Below are 15,353 nucleotides of genomic sequence, written 5' to 3' on the forward strand. Positions count from 1 at the left end.
GCATAGAAGAAAACATAGGTACTCATTAAACTCATGGACTTTGGACTTAGAGAGGATTTTGTGAATTTGACCTCAAAGGCAAGGGAAGTAAAAGCAAAAAATGAATGAGACTGCATCAAACTAAAAAGCTTCTGCTCAGCCAAAGAAATTGTCTACAAGACAAAGAGGCAACCATCTGAATGAGAGAACAACGCCTCCGATAAGGGCCTAATATCCAAAATATATAAAGAACTCATACAACTCAAAAATAAAAAAGCCAGAAAATCCAATTAAAAAATGGGCAAGGGCCTGAACAGACACTTCTCCCAAGAAGACATTCAAATGGCCAGCAGACATGAAAAGATGCTCAACTTCACTAGCTATTAGGGAAATACAAATCAAAACCACAGTGAGATACCACCTCACACCTGTTAGAATGTCTATAATCAACAGGAAAAGTAGTAAGTGTTGGAGAGGTTATGGAGAAAAGGAACCCTCATACACTGCCAGTGGGAAAGTAAATTGGTACAGCCCCTATGGAAAAACAGTATAGAGGTTCCTCAAAAAATTAAGAATAGAATCACCATATGACCCAGCAATCCTCCTTCTGGGTATTTACCCCAAGAAGCTTGAAAACATCCACAAAGGTATATACACCTTGATGTTCATAGCAGCATTGTTCACAGTAGCCAAGACATGGAAACAGCCGAAGTGCCCATCAGTAGATGACTGGATAAAGAAGATGTGGTCCATATATACAATGAAGTATTACTCAGCCGTAAGAAAAAATGAATTAATGCATTTGAGACAACATGGATGGATCTTGAAATTATCACATAAGCAAATTAAGTCAGAAAAAGTTGAGAACCATATGATTTCACTCATATGTGGGATATAAAACTAAAAGAAATGAACATGACAGACAATCAGATGGTAGATTAATAGTTACCAGAGGGAAGGGGAGGAGGCGGGGAGGGTAAGTAGGGGTTGGGTCAAATATTTGGTGGCAGAAGGAAATTTAACTTTGGGTGGTGAACACACAATGCAATATACATATGATATATTATTGAAGTCTATACTTGAAACCTACTTGATTTTATTAACCAATGTAACCCCAATGCTTTTAATCTAAAAAATTGTTTGAACTGTGCAGATAAATGGCTCATTTGAAGAAAATAAGGAGTCCAGAAACAATAATATAAATAGAAGTGTCTAAGAAATGATAAATTTGCCAATTCTTATCAAACTCAATTAAAATAATTGCTTCATTTGTGGGAATGGTGGGCGAGTAGTATGAGGACCTTAGTTCCAAATGTCATATCAAATATAAAATCAAATTTCAAATAGATGTAAGTACAAATCTATAAAATTAATAGAAGAAAACAATATTTTGGTAAGCTTGATAAGAAAAAGGCCTCTTTTCAAGCCTGTTCCATAAACCACAAAGGAGAGGGCAGATTTAACAACATAAATAGTAATAAGACATCTATATGGTAAGGTATCATAAAGAAAAGATAAAAAGACTACAAAAAATTATTTACATGTAACAATTGAAAACTAAATATACAAAGAACACGAATAAGTCAATACAAAAACAAACAACTGAAAAGAAAAACAGGGAAAATGAGTAGACAAAGCACAGAAGTGTTATAAATATCCTTTAAACATTAAAAAAAAAATGCTTTTCTTCTATAGGTCATGGAATTACAAGTTAAAGTAATAAGATAACCATTTTTATCCCAAAAGATGGACAGACGAAACGAAAATTCTGTGTTTAAGGTAGAGAGAATAGGTACTCATAAATTGTTGTGAAGTTAAATAGTTAACTCAAAAGGCAGTTTGTTGGTATCTATCAAGTATAATATATAACTTTAAGGAAACTAGTACATTTCTAAAATCTCCTTTGGGAAACCTGGCTTTTGTGTTCAAAGACAAAAAGGCATGCTCCATCACAAAACTGGCCACAGTCCCAGTCTGCCTTCGTGTTGTGATAGGAGCAGTGCTTTGGAATTCTCCATAGCTTTGATCTCTTGATGCTAACCTGGAGTATCTCCAGAAAATTAGTAGGACCACCATGTGACGTGACCCCATTTACGTTTAACATTAATACGCGTGTGTAGATGGGCATGTCCATGGACATATGGTATGTATGTGTTCGTGTCCATATGTGTAGATGTAGATATATAGGGAAAGTCATAGAAGGGTATATATTGAATTACTGTAGTTACCTCTGGGAATGATGTGTAATTGTAAACTCTCACCTAAGAATGTTTTTTCATTTCTTTGAATATGATTAAACAGTAAATAACTCAATTTTAGTATGCACATAGTAATTATGATCAACATTCTCATGATTAATAGCACCTATTTAACTTGCTGGGATTAACATTTATAGTATTTGAAATGTCCAAAATAGGTAGACATGACCAGAGATCATTTGAAGCAAAGGAAGAATGTGCCTCATCCCCAAAATTCTCATTTCTCTCGATCCTCACGTACCCCGACAAACCTTTAGAAGAACCTAAACTGTTGCTCACAGACTCTTGTGAAAGGGAGACTGACTCCAGGTCAGTTACATAATCCAAACTCACTGCCTTCACGCCTGCTGCTCCTGTGCTGCTTTTGAGAAACAGCTTTATACAGTAAATCAAAGCAGTATGTCCTAACGTAAAGGCTTTCCACACGTACATCCCCGTAGATGTGTAGGGACTAAATCATACACGTGTGCAGTTCTCTTAGTGTCCCACTGACATAAGAAGAGAGTGATGAATTTAAAAGTTATACACTTGACTCTTGAACAGGTTGGGGCTACGGTCCTCGACACTCACCTGCCCCCACTTGAAAATTGGTGTATAACTTTTGGCTCTACAGTAGTTGGCCCTTTGCATCCTTGGATTTGAAGGAAATTCAAAAATAACTTTTTCAGCCACCGTTGGTTGAATCTGTGGATGTGAAACCCATGGACACAAAGGGTTGACTGGACTTATTGGGGAAAAAAATTGCATATAAGTGGACCTGTGCAGTTCAATCCTGTGTTTTCAAGGGTCAAACGGCTTTTTTTCAGCATTTTATTCATCTCATATAGAAAAATACCTGCACTTCCAAATATTTATTGCTTTTTATATTTAGAATTAATTACCAGATATTTAATTTTTTTATTTGGTCATAAAGACAGTAAATATGATCAAGTTGGGTTATAAATTGTGACTGTATGAGAGAAGGCCTTAGTTCAGCCCTACTTTGCTTCTCTGCAGAAGATGTTGCTAAGCGAAAGAGTAGTGCGGATAAACTTGGAAGGAAGATCATAGAGTATTTCTAAAATTAGCAGTCATATGTTGGTTAATACTTTGTTTTTACCTGGATATTAAAGCAGGTCCCTAGTATTCCCTGCTGCATGACCTTTTTACACTAGATCTTATATCTCCTGAAACAAAAATAGTGTGTGTATTTTCTATACTTTGTAATTTGAATCACCTTTTCTCTGGTTTGTTCAAATAAGTGGGATTTCAGGGAAGTGTCATGGTCAGAGAATTCTTGGTTGTAAATTGTTTTCTTAATGGAAAACATCACTGCTTGATCAACTTCACCTACTTACTAACTAATCTGCTTGAATCTTTCGAAAAGTCTAATTATAATGTCGATGTGATAAAAATTTCAGAAAGGAGACAGATATCCCCGAAAGAGAGCTCGTCCGAGCCCTGCAGTCCCTGGCCTGCGGCAAGCCGACCCAGCGGGTTCTCACGAAAGAGCCCAAGTCGAAGGAGATTGAAAATGGTCACGTGTTCACAGTCAACGATCAGTTCACATCCAAACTTCACAGAGTCAAGATTCAAACAGGTATTCTTCCTTTGAAAAAAATAATTTTATTGTTTTCTCTAAAAAATTCTCGTCTGTCGGATTTCTGTCTTTTAAAAAAGTAATTCTTTTCTGGTGCTTCGTGACACATAAGCTTAAGATATGGCTCAGCTTTTATTGACAGGTGTTCTGTCAGAATGCAGGTGAATCCAAGTACAGTAAACATTTAGAAAAGGAATTCATAGTGTGAACATGGTACTTAACTTCCACATGGTTCTTGACTAGTGAAGTACAATTTTATGAACATATTACATCTTAAAACAATCCTTTTTAACTGGTTAACTAATCTAATAGACAGTGGGCGTCTATTTTTAAAACCGATTTACAGATTGTTCAAAATTAGGAGTTACCTATCTAAAGATTGGTCTTTAGATGCAGCTATTTATAGTTCAATAAATATTTTTAAGTTTGAAAACCTTAAAACTTGTATCTCAAACTTAAAAACAGAAGTGACACATTTATATGAGCAGTTTTTGATATTTTTTTATTACATTAAAAAAATTTGGAATGGGGTATTTATAAATTACCTATATTATTAAACAAAACATCTTCTCCCCCAATACACATAACAACTTGTCAGTGGATTCACAGCAAGAGAAATCTGCCAGATGCCAAAATTCATGCGGTTTTATCCTTTAATCCGTTCACTATGTTCTCCCTCAGTCTCTGCTTTTTTCATTTTTATTTTTCAATTAGGTTTGCCATTCAGTATTATATCAGCTTCACATGTACAGCGTAGTGCTAAGACATTTATATAATCTACAAAGTGATCCCCCGATTAGTCTGGTACCCATCTGGCGCCATACATAGTTATTACAGTATTATTGACTATATTCTCTCTACTGTACTTCACACCCGGTGACTATTTTGTAACAGCCAATTTATACTTCCTAATCCCTTCACCTTTTTGCCCAGTCCCCTACCCCCTTCCATCTGGCAATTAGCAGTTTGTTCTCTTATCTGTGAGTCTGTTTCCATTTTTGTTTGTTTGTTTATTTTGTTATTTAGATTCCACATATAAGTGAAATCATATGGCGTTTGTCTTTCTCTGACTTATTTCATTAAGCATAATGCCCTCTGAGTCCATCCATGTCATTGCAAATGGTAAGATTTCATTTTTTATAGTGGAGTGATATTCCATTGTTGATGGTTTCCTTTGCTGTGCAAAAACTTTTTGATGTAGTGCCATTCATTTATTTTTTCTTTTGTTTCTCTTGCCCAAGAAGATATATCAGAAAAAAGATTACTAAGAGCAGTGTCAGAGTTTAATGCCTATGTTTTCTTACAGGAGTTTTATGGTTTTGGGTCTTACATTAAGAGTTTAATCCATTTTGAGTTTATTCTTACATGTGGTGTAAGAAGGTGGTCCAGTTCTTTTTTTTTTCTTTCTTTTTTTTTTTTTTTTTTGCATATATCCGTCCAGTTTTCCCAATATTATCTATTGAATAGACTATCTTTCCCCCATTTTATATTCTTGCTTCCTTTGTCATAAATTAATGCTGACAGAGAGCTGCACTTTTTTCCTACACAGGAAAAGGGTTAAGAAAACCTATGGGGTCACAATACTTATCACTAGAGAAAAATTTTAACATAACCAAAATATCAATAAGAGCCAAGATGATCTAAGTCCCATTCCAAAATGAAAAACATTTATTTACAGAATTTTACAGCTGACAAGAACTTTTAAGACCATACCCTATTTAAATCAGATCTAAAATACTACACATACACACACATCACCAAAAAGTAAAAATCCATGAAGAGATGACTATCTTTTGGATAATAATATCTGACAGTACTATTGCTGGGCATGATGGGATCTGTGATTGTGAAGACAGTTACTTATTTAGGATAAAGCATTGTGAGGCTAGGTAATTCAGGTACATGCCACCATACATTTTACTTTAAATCTAGAATACAAATAAGTCCTGAAACCTAAAACCTGTATCTGCCCCAAACTATAAATACGTATGTCTTGCACTGGGGGGAAAAAAGACATTTTATTCTATGATTCTCTTCAGCACAGTCCTATTTTTAATACACATCTCTGTCCCAAAGACAGAGGGCCAATTCTGGTAATGGAGATACAGTGATGTGGTTTGCAACTGCGGGGCACGGTAGTCAAAGCTTTAGCAGAGGTACACCACCCTGCTTCGAAAAGCATATCCAGTTAGGGTCAAAAGGAAAAGCAAAAGTGTGTATATGAGTCAGTGTATTCTGGCAATCAATTGTATATTTAGCATTAAAATAATTTTTTTTTTAATTTTCAGAATTAAGATTTGTTAATTCATCATTTTACACACACTATTTACATGTACACAAAAACAATGCATTTGGGAGATAATACCTGAAGGCTCTGAATGAACTGCAAGTGTCCAGCCCCAAATTAAAGAGAGCTTGAGTTTTAGACTAGTTCTAGGGCGCCAGCTACCTGTTGAGGGGTCTTGCTACTGCAGATTCCTCTGTGCAAAGTCACTCACTGTCCTTCAGGATTCATTTACCAAGTCTACGAGAAACAGATAAGCATTTGAGCAAAACTGATTTTGTGATAACCTCTCCTCTCTAACTAGCACTTTTCAAGAACCACGTTTGTTTCTTATTTTGATCTATTCATTCTTTGCCAAAGTAAACCTTGGCTTAAACAACTAGGGAGTTTGGTAGTCTGCTATCAGATGAAGAAAGTGAATCTAAAGGCAACATAAGTATAAATTGAGCCCTTAGGAGTTAGTCAAGAAGTAGTCCAGTCTCTGCTATAATCCATGGGCCAAATGTTCAGTTAATTGCTCTCTTGGGTCTTTTTTTTTTTTTTTTTTTAAGTTTCAAGCATATAGTACATTGGTTAGACAACTATATAATTTATAAAATGATTCCCTAACTGCTCTTTCTCTCCTCTGGCTCTCCTCTAGCCATTACATCAATGCTAACTGCATTCCCTATGCCGTGCTCCCCATCCCCATGACCATCTATCAACTACTAATTTGTACTTCTTTAACTCTTCACTCCATTTTCCCAGCCCCCTAACCCCACTACCTTCTGGCCATCACCAGATTGTCCTCTATATTTGTGAGTCCGTTTTTGATTAATTTGTTCTTTTTGTACCTTAGATTCTGTATATAAGTGAAATCATATGGTATTTATCTTTCTCTGTCTGACTTATTTCACTCAACATAATAACCTCTAGGTCCATCCATGTCATTGCAAATGGTAGGATTTCATTTCTTTTTAATGGCTGAGTAATATTCCATTGTATATATGAACCATGACTTCTTTATCCAGTTACCTGTCGATAGGCATTTAGATTGCTTCCATATCTTGGCTATTGTAAATTATGCTGCCATGAACATAGGGGTGCATAGATATCTACGAATTATTGTTTTGGTTTTCTTTGGGTAAATACTCAGAAGTGCAATTGCTGGGTTAAAAGGTGCATTCATTTTTAATTGTTTGAGAAACCGCCAGACTGTTTTCCATAGTGGCTGTACCAGTCTGCAGTCCCACCAACAGTGTACGAGGGTTCCCTTTTGTCCACATCTTGCCAACACTTGTTGTTTGATTTGTTGATGCTAGCCATTCTGACAGGTATGAAGTGATATCTCATTGTGGTTTTAATTTGCATTTCTCTGATGATTAGTAACATTGAGAATCTTGTCATATGTCTGTCTCCTCTTTGAGAAATATTTTTGTAGGTCTTCTGCCCATTTTTTAATTGGATCATTTGTTTTTTTGTCATCGAGTTGTATAAGTTCTTTATATATTTTGGATATTAACTTCTTATCATATGTATCATAAGCGAATATCTTCTCCCATTCAGTCAATTGTCTTTGTTTTATTGATGGTTTCCAAAGACTCTTTTACTATAAATATAATTTTTTAAAAATCAGAAAACTAGTCATTTAAAAAATTTATTTTAAAAATACTGTTTTGCTACAAAATATATTACTGTAATAAATGAATTAGTACTGGGAAACTTATCTAATACTAGTTTTAAAACCAAGTAAAAAACTGTATTAAGTTTAAATATCAGTCAGTATCGTGCCTTTATTCCCTTCCATAGAAATATGCATAATTGCATAGAGAACACACATCATTCATTATGTTAAATATACAATAAATAAGATGTCCATTATCAACTTAAAAATAAAGCTATACTAAAAACTATTCAAGAGAACCCTAAAGATGACACCAAAAAACTACTAGAACTGATAAATGATTTCAGTAAAGTAGCAGAGTACAAAATTAATATTCAGAAATCGGTTACATCTTTATACACGAGTAATGAACTATCAGAAAGAGAAATTAAGAAAGCAATCCCATTTACAATTGCATCAAAAAAATACCTAGAAGTAAATTTAAGGGGTAAAAGACCTATACTCAGAAAATTATAGGTCGCTGAAGAAAGAAATTGAAGAAGATACGAATAAATGGAAGCATATATCATGCTCATAAGTAGGAAGAATTAACAGCAATAAAATGTCCATACAATAGATTCAGTGCAGTCCCTATCAAAATAGCAATGGCATTTTTCACAGAACTAGAACAAATAATCCTAAAATTTATATGGAACTATATATAAAAGACTCTTGAGAAAGAACAAAGCTGGAGGTATCACACCAACCGATATCGTACTACAAGTAATCAAAAGAGCATAGTAATTGGCATAAAAGCAGACACATTGATCAATGGAACAGAATAGAGAGCCCAGAAATAAATCCATGCCTACATGGTCATTTACTATAACCTCTGCAAAGAATTATTCACTGTAATTTACAGTAATTTCTATAGCCAGCAGTCTTTCCCTCCACCACCACTCCCAATCTCCCTCCCTTCCCCCCATGCAGCCAGATGCGTGCGTGTGTAGCCACTTAACACAAGCAGATGCCACTGTTAGGCTCCTAAATGCGGAGTATTGTGCAAGGCTCCAAGAGTGAGCTCCTGCCCTCACATTTTTAAAAACATTTTAATTCATTGTGTATCACCACAGTCTTCCCACTTACGTTAGAGTATAACCTCTTCAGGTGACCAAATCCAGATGAACCAAATCCAGATGAACCAAATGAATTGTTTAAAAATATTTTTTTTTCTCTTTCCAACTTCTTATTTTAAATATTTTCAGATGTATAGAAGAGGTGAAAAACATAATAATGGACATTGGTGTGACCATCACCTCTGCTTACAAGTCGTTTAATTTTGCCACATTTACTTGGGCACCCTTGCGCTCACCCTACTTCTCTCCCTCCATATGGGTATATATTCACTACAGCATTTTAAATAAACTTGGAAACATCATAACACTCCCTGCCAAATACTTGAGCATACATCTGTCTCCTTAGAATAAGGTATTTTTCCCACATTACTTGTGATACTATCTCACACCCAAGGAAATAAACGATGCCATACATCTGTGTGCCATCGGTGTTTGTATATCCACAGTTGTCTCAAAAATACCTTCATACCTTACTTTTTGGATCCAGGATTCAGTCAAGGTTTTCACATTAAATTGCTTTTTATGTCTCTTTAGTTCTGTTTAAAGCAATACCTAACTTTTTTTACGGCATTAAGTTTTTTGAGGAAAAGCATTATTTTTCTTAGTAGACCATTTTAAGCTAATTTTACTTTTTTTTTATTACGATACTGATTATCTTTAATTTGAGAAAAGACATCGAAAGCAGAATTGTTAACCAAGGGATTCTAGTTAGAAACGGCTAAATAGATACGCACAGGAGCACGATCTGAATCGTGCAGTCTGCTCTCACAGTTGTGCTCATGTCTGCGTCCACAGTGTCTCATGTGGGTCTTTATAATTTTTCAATTTCTACCTCCGGAAATTTCATATCTACTATTTATGACCAAATATACAAAAATTCAGTTATCGCTCTCTTTCCTCTGCTACTTGAATTAGAGCAAAGTTGTAGGGGAAAGAGACTTGTATATTTAATTCCTTAGCAACTGCCTTGAATACTGTAGGGTATAACAGAGTAAGACTTCTCCTACAGATTAGCATATAGTATGCTTATTAATAATGAGACATGAAAAACTGGTAAGATATATGATAGAAACTGTTGGATAATTGGTGAGAGGTACAAATGCATGAATTCTTACGGAGTTTAACTGACATTCTAGTGATACTTTTGAGCTAACTAAATCTTGGCAATATGTACTCTTTCCTCTTCTTTGAGTCTCAGAGATGACAGCCACATTTTGAGTTAGTAGGACATCAGATATTCTCCTGAGATACCTCCCACTGGTGAGGTTTAACTTGGAGTCATGGTGGTAAAATACTAGTTGACCTCTAGAACTCACCAACAATGGAATTGACTGATAATTTTACTACTAAAGAGATCCAGCTGCCATTTTTCTTCCAGGAAAGGAATCACTGTACTCTATAAAAATAAAATTGGTTTCATTATCTCTATAAAACTAAATCTCTAATATTTAAAAAGAATAATTTAGAATTGCATGATTTTTATGTTACTGCTTGTTATTTAAATATTTATTAAAGTAACATTGAATTAGGCATTTTTTAAATGTTTATTGAGAATAATAAATGTGTATATATATATATACACACACATACACTCAGGTCGAAATTGGTTTTTCTTTGTGGATATTATTAAATCATATTTTTTGTTTATAATATAATCACATTTTTCATTACATTTGAAATTACATAGTAGTCACATGGTTAATGTATTTATTTCTCTTTTAGTTGCTGCCAAACAAGGTGAATCTGACCCAGAAAGGAAGGAAACAAGGCAGAAAGTAGATGATGACAGAAAACATGAAATAGAAGCTGCTATAGTGCGGATAATGAAATCTAGGAAGAAGATGCAGCACAACGTGTTAGTAGCAGAGGTGAGGATGCTTGAAGACTGGATTAATGTAGAGAAGGAAAATAACATTAATAATTGAAATTTAGGAGAGTACTATATTCAACTGATTTAAAATATAACTTTAAAATTAGGAAACCGTAGCCAGGTAATACTTACCATTAAAACCATGACACTTGATCAATACATCGAGAGATGCACACACTTTAAAAACTAAAGTTTTGTTATGAAAATCATAAAACATTGTCACATGAAGAATAAACAAAAAATTTTCCCTGCTATTTTATGTAAAGCAAACTACCTTTATTTCTAAAATGAATAACTGTTACCATTTAGTGAGTGTTTACATATTACAAATTAGGAAACTATGGAAGGGAAGACCCATTGAGAGACCATTGAAGTAACGAGGTAAGAGGTGACTAGGGCTGGATAAAGTATTGGTAGAGGATAAAGAGCAGAATGAACAAATGAGAAGTAGACTTGACAGATGTGCTGCTCGATAGGGGAAATGAGAGGGAAGAGTCGAGGATGACTCTTAGGTTTCTGGCGTGAACGGCTAGATACAGGTCTTTTACACTGAAAAGGGAGGGGCAGTATGCTTCTGTGTGCCACATGTCAGTTGATGTCATTTTGTACAAGTTGACTTTATGTCATATTGCAAAGGAAGGAACTTTTAATGAGTAGTCAGTAATTTCAAAAATTGTGAAAAACCCAAATCAAATAAACACTCAAGACATACTAGCAATTAAGTGACTGGTTCATTTTCCCACACATTTTCACTGGACTGGCCAGAGTGAGTGTCTGATGGCAGGACTTTGAGAAGTAAATGGAGGTGAGCCACCAGGACAGTGGCTGGTCCTTTGAGATGTGGCTCATGGGGAAGGGCAGAGAGAGCAGTGCCGCAGCACTGAGTGTTGCGTTGATGGGTCTGGGTTTCATTTTTCTCTATGGGAAGATATTGAGGATGTTTCTGTCCTAAGGATAAGAAAGGAATGCTTGAAAATAAAAAATGAAGGAATAATTGGTTTACCATGGTCAAAAGAAAGGAGAGGATGGTATAGAGAACACAGGTGGTTTAACAAAGATGTTACTGAATGTTCTTCCTCCTGAGAATTCAGGGCAGGGTGCAGGGCTGTGTGTTAATCGAGGGTAGGTACAGGTGTGGATAAATGTACATGTGTAAGCTGCTGGGAGTTTGAGGAATTTCAAACTGAAGTGGTCTCTTTTCCCTGAGTAAAACAGCATGCAAGGTTGACATGCCCAGGGGACTTGCTGAACTTGAGTACTATAATTTGTGTTACTAGTCTATATCAGAGATTGGCAGACTGTTTGTTGTTTGTTTTTTAATGACCAGCATGAAAGCTGCCATAGATAACAAATGAGTGGCTGTGTGTTTCAATAAGAATTTACAGAGATGGGCAGTGGACTGTGGCCTGTGGCCTGCAGTTTGCTGACTCCCGGTCTACATAGAAGGTATTAAAAAACGACTTTAATCAGCAGGGGAACTAAGAAGGGGATTTTGAATGATGTAGCAAATTTAGAAAGGGTGTTTATAGAATAGAAGCAAAGGAATCAGGGAGTTGAGGTGCTATCGAGAATGTAGCTAAAGTGATCTTGTGTGCATTCTAAACCCTGTCAGGAAGGAGATGAGGTCAAAAGAAGTTATTAAGGGCTTAGAAGGACAGGGTCAGAGGGTTAGAGATCTCAAATGGGTTTTGAACAAGTTTGTTGGTATTGGAATGATAGCCCTAGAAAGATGCTAGAGTTTAGTTGGAGAATGAAGTGCTAAAGTTCCAGATTTCAAAGAATTATCAACTCATTGTGGTCTTGGGAAATGAACTGATCCAGTAGGACTGAAAGAAAAGCTGGCTAATGGATGATCGTCAAGAGGCAGGGTGGATTTGAGGAAAAGCGTGGGCTTGGGGGCAGAAAGGTTTCGATTTTCATCTCTAACTGCTGGCTCTGTCTGCTGCTCGTTCATGTCAGTTTGCCTCTCTGGCTTATTTTCTTCATTTGTGAAAATGAGACAACCTGCTCTGCCCGGCTAAGACCATTAAATAAATTAATGTATACAAAAATGATGGACGCCGTGACACATAGTCAGACTTTGGCTGCTGCTGCAGTTACTGTTTTTTTTTATTACTGCTGTCAGTGTCCTGACAGCAGGTGAAGAAAAGCAGCAGTAACACTTACTGTGAGCCGGGCGTTATTCTAAAGCATCACATCCATTAATTCATTTAATATACACAACAACTTCGTGAGATTAACTTCCCCAGGGTCCCAGAGCTAGTAAGTGGGAGAGCTGAGATTTGAATCCAGGCAGCCTGGGTCCAGAGTTTGTGCTCTTAAACACATTATGCTACCCGAGTTCTTTGATTTGGGAGAGTAACCCAGAAGTCAGTAGCTTATAGCATCAGAATGGTTAAACTACAGGTGGTGTACGTACATCCGTACTAAGAGATCCGAACTAATTCTGCTCCTGATCCACTTGAGTATTCACATTTTGATGTGTAAGAGGTGTGTTCCAACCATACATTACATTTTCAAATAAAATCTTTTTAAATTTTAGGGTTTTTAACTTTGGTAATCAAATTTCTAAAGTTCGATCTGAGTCTTAAAATGGCACATCAGTTCTGTTCAAAGATATAATTTTCGTGTTTATATGGAAACGTTACATATTTTTTTTTGATTTTCTGGTGCGAAATAGCTTTTTTACCTTCTGTTTTAGGTAACTCAGCAGTTGAAGGCTCGATTCTTACCAAGTCCGGTTGTTATTAAGAAACGTATTGAAGGACTTATTGAGAGAGAATATTTGGCACGAACACCTGAGGATCGCAAAGTATACACATATGTAGCATAAAATGCGTTCAGAAATTTGATTTATTCTTGGACTATACTCTTCGCATGGACTGGGAAGTTCTTTTAAATCATTAAATATTAAGACGACCATCTCCTCTCTTAAATTACAGTACATGTTCTAGACCATTCAGATCAAGCCTTTACTCCCTCTGAGAGTTTTCAACATCAGTTGATTGAGCTTCAGGCTTTACAACGTTTATCCCTGTAGAGATCATCTTTACAGTTCCTCGGGAAAATGTGAATGTGCTGCGTTTTGTTTTCAATACTGTATGAAAACAGGAAAAAAATAAAACAAAAATTTAGAAAATACAGCTCATTAAAATAAAATTGTTGGATTTCATTTCCCCAGGTCTTCAGTGTTGATGTAAATGTGTTTTTGTAGTGTTGCTTAGCACTTTCGCATTGTATAAGTTGGGTAACAAAAATGGTAAAAGAAATGACGCGATCCCCAGTCATCTTGCTCTGCTTCCAGCATTTCTTTAGTCTTGTTTAATTTCAAGGTTTGATAAATATACAGAGACCCAAGCATACAATCGGAGCATGCTTTATTCTACCACTTGCACTTACGAATCTTACAGCCTTATGACCAGGAACTTTGTTTTGGGCTCAGTACACGCCCTGATTTGGTCTTTCCCTGTTGTAGTTTGAGATTTCCTAAAGCAAGTCTCACAATGATTAGGCTTTGATCTGCATTATCTCTAGAGAAAGAAAATATTTTAGTATGTATAAATTGTACAATAATTTTTGCTGTTGTACTCACTGCTAATAGTGGATTGTATAGGGCAGTGTTTTTATTTCATTTATTGTAGACAGAAATAAATGAATTTAGCATACACGTACCCACTAATTCAAGTATGTCAGAGCACAAAGTTGGCAGCTGGTATTATTTAATTCAGCCCCTTTCAAAAGCACATATAATCTATACTTTGTTTATAAAATATCTTAGGTTCCCCCTCTCTTAAATATATATATTTTGGTGAAGCTGAGATGCACTGTTAATTTTCTGTTTCAGAATGCATTCTAAAGATGCAATAAATACGATTACCTTGATATTTTTAACGAGGTCTTCAGTTCTTGCAGCTGACCGTGTTTTGGAAAGTGATTAAGCAATATTTTTCCAACCTGATGATTCTTGGATATTTAGCTATTGTCTTCCAAAGAGTCATCGTTTCATGTTTTTAAAGGTGTGCTTTGTGCTGAAGATTCATGTTGGTTATCCTGTGCTTCCAACTTTCACCAGTGTTTTTTACCTGATTGATCTGCCAAGGATTATAGTTTGCTTTATTTTTTAATAACTTCAGAGTATTTTTATCTTCAATTTTATTTAATTTTGTTTCCATAAGACATTGTTTCAGAGATGTAATTGGGGCAAACCACTATAGATTTCTATTGGATAGAAAAATGAAATGTTACTAATAAGTTCAAATAACCAACCGTTGACTATCAATACTGTTTATACATTTATCAGAATGTATGTCTCAGAAGATGGTTTCTGTTTAAATTTATGGTCAAGTTACAACAACTGAATTCTAATATGGATTAAAAACTCCACATAAATATTTTTCCCCATGCGTCTTGGGTTATAATTTTCCTTTTAGACTTGCAGATATGTTTTTTCTGCATTTAATTTTGTCTTCATTTGTACTGTAGATTTATAAGCCTTATGCTCTTAATCTCTACATTTTCCACTTTTACATGATGCAAATAAGATACAAATGAAAACTATCATGAACATTATTCTCAGGATGCTTTTACCACACTTGAGCATTAGTAGGTCAGGTGTAACCATGGAGAGCTGAAGGGTTTCACTTTCTGATTTTTACCTAATTGGAA

At 35.4% G+C, this 15,353-nt stretch overlaps 1 protein-coding gene across 1 annotated transcript in view; it reads left to right on the plus strand.

The window, feature by feature from the left end:
* The window catches only part of CUL3 (cullin 3), an 80,063-nt gene extending 64,980 nt beyond the window's left edge, over nt 1-15,083 (plus strand). Inside the window, exons 13-15 of the mRNA XM_015585386.2 lie at nt 3,621-3,816; nt 10,541-10,686; nt 13,390-15,083. Of these exons, the coding sequence (XP_015440872.1) occupies nt 3,621-3,816; nt 10,541-10,686; nt 13,390-13,521 (474 nt within the window). The 3' untranslated portion in view covers nt 13,522-15,083. The remainder of the gene's footprint in view (nt 1-3,620; nt 3,817-10,540; nt 10,687-13,389) is intronic.
* Nucleotides 15,084-15,353: the final 270 nt, after the last annotated feature.

The sequence above is a fragment of the Pteropus alecto genome, unplaced genomic scaffold (genome assembly GCF_000325575.1).
Source record: "Pteropus alecto unplaced genomic scaffold, ASM32557v1 scaffold110, whole genome shotgun sequence".
NCBI lineage: Eukaryota > Metazoa > Chordata > Mammalia > Chiroptera > Pteropodidae > Pteropus > Pteropus alecto.